Genomic DNA, 5,189 nt, shown 5'->3' on the forward strand with positions numbered 1-5,189 from the left:
TGGAGCACCAACGCCGGTAAAATCAGCCGCTCCAGTCTCCAAAGCGTTGTACATGGCATTTCTGTCTTTCACCCGAATCCACTGGACATTATAATCCATCAAATAATGTAACACAACGTATATATATTCTGCATCAAGGCCGGGTCCGGGATTGGTGCAACCATTTGGATACGAAGTGAAGCAGTTTAATAGAAATGGGGGATTCACAAAACCGACAACACGAACCGTTCGATTCGACGCCTCGACCATTTTGCATACTAATTGGTGTACAGTTTGGAAACGATCTTCAACAGCTCACCCAATACAGCAAACTCAACTGTTGAAATTTCCTCTACCAGTGAAAACGGCACAACAACAATTCGTTTTAATTTATCATAAAATTTTCCAATACGCTTGATCAACAGCAACAGACCGATCATTGGTTGATTTATAAATTTTTCATCCACTCAGTACGTCAACTAATATAGCCTGGACACTATTGTTTTTCCACATGGTATTGTTCACAATTTAAATGCTGCTTGCCTATTTCTAATTTCCCTTTTTCTCCAGCAATCGAAACAAATGGCGCTCACAAGTGACATTAACACAATGATATGTGTTTTCAAGTATTGATCTTGAATAAATTTTTTTCCCCGCACAAAATTCCTATTCTGAACATTACATATCTAGAGCACAGTAATAAAGAAAAATCATAATAATAATGACAATTTCAGTTGCAAAACACACCGACTAAAAGTAAACCAAAAATGCTTTTATGACAAAAAAATATCCATCAAATTTGCATATATTTTCATTTCAACAGCAGAGCAATTGCATCACCGACCTACAATGTTGAATTCATGACAGACTAATTAATTCATCATTTGGAGTTTTCTCTTTGGTTGATCTGAATTAAACGCGAATACTGAAATGAATTCAATTGCACACTTAAGTGCCGCTGATTAAATTTGCATGATTTTTGAAAACAAACCTGCATTCCTCTTTTCGGATATTGTAGGTCTGCTTTTCGAATTAAAGAAATAAAAAGCAAATGAAAGAAATTAAAAATTGAAACCAATTCCACCAACAACTAACAGATTCATCAAAAGAAAAAGAGAAGTATCGTTATTGAATTTGTAAATTAAATTTAAATGACAAATCACCACTCTACAAAAGCGAATATTTTCCATTTGAACTAACAAATTAAATTAACGTGTACATGGATGAATTTGCACCATAAGAATGGAAAAGAGCTATTTTTTTGAAGATAGCTTATTTCAAAAAAAAATAAAATTTAAATGAAACGAATAATTTAGAAAAAGCAGCAAATTCAGAACAATTTGAGTTCTAATTTTTGTTGGACAAAAAGCAGAAATAAAAAATGAACTTTTGAAATTGTTTAAAAAATAAACAAAATACATTTTTTTGATGATAAAAAAGTAAAATACAAATCAATTTTTTGATGAAAATATGCACACACTCGCGTGCATGAAATCAGGGCAAAAATTGATGCTGTTGAAAGGGAATGGAAAAATTATACAACAATTCTATATTTGAATTTCAAATCTGTTATTATTGTAGCCAAGTTTTGTAGAGTTTGAAATTTTTTTCCGTCCAACATTGGATATGCTGTGCGGCAGATTAAAATTAATTTTCCACATATGGTGGCCATTTTAGTAGCTCAAATTGAAACCGCTTCGTCTGTGTTCTACAACGAGTGCTGCTTGAACACTTGGAAAATGTAAAAACCCATTGAACTGAAATGAACTGGTTCAGCTGTTCTTGAGTGTTGTTCGTTTTAAAAGGGTTTTGCCTGATTTATTCGTCGATCTCTGCCTGCTCTTGCCACTTTTCCCTTCAACGGACAATTTTAGGATGAAAGAGGGGTTAAAAATCGAAATCTCCTCTCTCTCACTCTCTCGACCCGGTATATAAATATACATGTATATTCCACGGATCAAAGTAGCGCTGTTCGTCACGCCAAGGTCGGCATAATTTTCCGTTTTGCCACATATATGCACAAGCACCAGAATTGACAATTTGGTTACCATGGTAAGTTTTGGAACCTTGCGTACCGTGACCAACAAATATTACAATAAGAATAGCTTTGTGAAATAGAACTGATGACGAAGAGCAGCACACTGTGATCAATCGGAAAGCGCACACGGCAACGGCAAGCTCACCAAGTGCACCTGTTCCGTCGACCATTTCCACTTTGATTAGCTGACCAACAAATGATGGTCACAAGCTGACCGACGTTGATCCGTTGTACACCTGTGGACGTCGGTCACTGGCGACACAATCTTTGATCAAAATGGTCTCGTCGGAGATGTCTGATTTTCATCAACGACTGTGCAACAAAATAGCGGAATTGCAACCAAACAAATAGCATGCTTATTCTAAGCTCTACATATTGGCAAATTCAGATTCATCGCAGCAACAACAACAACAACAATTAAATGTAATCAAATGATGATGCATGCGGAAAAAAATTCTACCAACATCCTCCTGATAGAAAAAAATGCATTGTATCTATGTTGACCATGTCAATTGTATCGTCAGCTTATTCTCTATCGACCTCTGAACCTTGACACAGCAATTCAGTCAACTTCCTCACCAAATACTGACTGCTTTCAAAAGTATTTATACCGATCATCGATTGCCAACTATTCCGCATCTTTCTTTGGACAGCTGTTCACACCAAAAAGCGGCCTACGTTTGAATTTTCAGCACAACGAACACAGTGAAATGTTCTCTGCTTCTATTTATATGGATTGTGAAGACTAAATTTTTACTTTTTTTCGGGTAAAAATATTTTTTCCTATAATCTACATTTCATTGAATAGGAAGCAAACCATAATCGGTATCTGTGAACAAAAACAGTAGGTCATCACTGCTGTCCACAGTAATATTCAACTGCCTCCAACCAACTAAAGGTAAGCGTTCAAAATCACAGCTATTCATTCATTCACTCGATGCATACAAGCACACAATTGTTGCCAGGTCATCATGACAATCAATGCAATTTAAGAGTAAGTAGTAAAATTGAACATTTATTGCCTTGCATTTGCAATGCACCTATTTTTTCAAACGAGCGCTCTTCTTATTTTTCATATCCTTTCTATTAATCAGTGAAGTTAAATTTTTTAAAAAAATGCAGAAATTCTCAATGAAACAGCAATATATTTTCGCTATTGGATAGATGAATAGGCAAAATCACTACTACTCCCTACAATGCTCTATAATTTTAAGCATTTTTGAAAACTATTACTTTGCTCATATTATGAATGTAATGAATGAAAATACGTCATAAGCATAACTAGCGAGCTGTATAGTTTGCTAATAATTTGAAATGTGACTCACTGAACGATGTGCACTCTTCCATGTATTGCTTCTACTCTATAGTTGATTAGAGGTTTCTGGAAATTTTGAAAATTCTCAATTCAAAATTGTACCCATATTTTGTAAATAATGTTTACATTTAAACAATACAATGTGCAAAAATTTCCAACTACAATTACCAATTGTTCGATGAGTTCGCATGCAACGCTTCAATTGTTGGTTCAAAATTAAGCTCAGTTGTAGAGGCTATTTTCTAAAATTTATTTCTTCCTTTCAGTTTCACTCTGCCGGTGCTGTTTGTTTGACTTGTTAAATGAAAATGTTTGAGCAATTTTTACATGATACCACAAAGATCATACTATTCTGAGTGCATTGCTATGTAAAATTTTTCAGAAGAGATTTCTTCAACAAATGGAATTCATATTTAGGATAGATTCTTTCATCATAACTGTAAATTATAGTATTCACAACAGAGGATAAATAGAAAAAAAACAAAAATGAAGAATTATTAATTATTATTAAAAAGCAAAATTTGCAACAAATCTGTAAAATCAATTCCGCTGTACTCATTACTAATTGATGACAATTTGTAAATTACCTTTTTTAAAATAATCAATGACACTGCCATCGATCGAGACGAATCTTAATTTTGACAGCATCAGCAAAGGGGGTTGTTGGCATAAATAGATTTTTGCAGCCTTTGTGCAGTGGCAATTTCTGCTTGCGCTGCTGCTGCGGGTGATAGTGGTCAAGGCTGCGTAGAACATTGAACAGCAAAACAGTTTGGATGGGAATATTTTCAACGTTACATAAATCTGAATAAAATTTCTCATTCGCCTCCAGCAGATGTACTAATTTGAAAATCACTGTTCTTGAAACTGAGATATTCTATTCCTGTCACACTATTCAACCATCTCCAAACAATCATCTAATTGCGGAGAAAATCGATTCAAAATGATAGTGATGCAAATTTTCAACATTACTCATTATCACAATCATCATTCTTATCATTTCCTTTCGCCTTATTGAGTAACAAAATGAAAAACTCCAAAATTCACACATAAATTATTGTAAAGAATAATTATGACCATATTTTGTAAAATTGTTAGAATAATTTTTCAAACAAAAAAAAAAGAAACGAGCGTTCAAAAATTCAAATTTCCCATATAAACTGAATTACACATTGCACGACAAGAATAATTTTTGCCCATGCTCTAAGGTAAACTTATTATTGAACAGTTTGGTTGCAAATAGGATTTTTGTGTACAGAATTTTGAAAAGGATAATTCTGCTAGTTTCTCTTGTGTGGAAGAATTGAAATTTTCTCTATCTACAGCACAGAAATAAGTTGTCAAACAATGCAGCTGGTCTAGTTGTGCAGTGTGCTGTGACAGTGACGTTGCATGGTCAGTTTGCGCAGAAATGATGAAATTTCTTTTGCAAAACTATACAAATGATACATAAAGCTTGTGATCTATTCACATTTCAAGAATCATTTTCAACAAATATTATGATAATGATGAAAGAGAAAAAATTAAACAGAAATAAAAGTAAAATATTCATTCGTTCGTTTGAGATTGGAAATTTAATACTTTTCAATTGGGAAAAATGATCATAATTTCACAGACAAAATTTGCCGAACACTAGCAATAAAATAACCATCACAAGTGGACATGATTAAATGTTGTTTTCCAATTGTACATGGAATTGAGTGAATAGGATGGAAAACCTTGAAATAGCATTAAATCAGGTCCCTCGTTAGAACGACCTTGCCAGTATTGCAAAAGCTGCTACAACACTCTGCTGCTTCACTGTCAATTGCACGTCACGCATAAGTTAAAAGAAACATGCTCAGCAAGAAGTAGTAG

At 34.0% G+C, this 5,189-nt stretch overlaps 2 protein-coding genes across 2 annotated transcripts; both read right to left on the reverse strand.

Moving 5' to 3' along the window:
• Nucleotides 1-8: 8 nt before the first annotated feature.
• Nucleotides 9-249, reverse strand: Tsp_12162a (hypothetical protein; the record flags this gene model as incomplete). Its single annotated transcript, XM_003380452.1, has 1 exon — nt 9-249. A coding segment is annotated over exon 1 (241 nt), but the record flags the coding sequence as incomplete, so codon positions are not given.
• Nucleotides 250-3,496: 3,247 nt separating this feature from the next.
• Nucleotides 3,497-5,154, reverse strand: Tsp_12161 (hypothetical protein). The gene is made up of 4 exons (XM_003380453.1): nt 5,090-5,154; nt 4,547-4,755; nt 3,976-4,172; nt 3,497-3,574 (listed from the first exon to the last, which is right to left on the reverse strand). Exons 1-4 carry the CDS (start codon nt 5,152-5,154, stop codon nt 3,497-3,499), a joined length of 549 nt encoding a protein of 182 aa, XP_003380501.1.
• Between the last annotated feature and the right edge of the window lie 35 nt (nt 5,155-5,189).

The sequence above is a fragment of the Trichinella spiralis genome (assembly GCF_000181795.1).
Source record: "Trichinella spiralis strain ISS 195 chromosome Unknown Scfld2, whole genome shotgun sequence".
Taxonomy (NCBI): domain Eukaryota; kingdom Metazoa; phylum Nematoda; class Enoplea; order Trichinellida; family Trichinellidae; genus Trichinella; species Trichinella spiralis.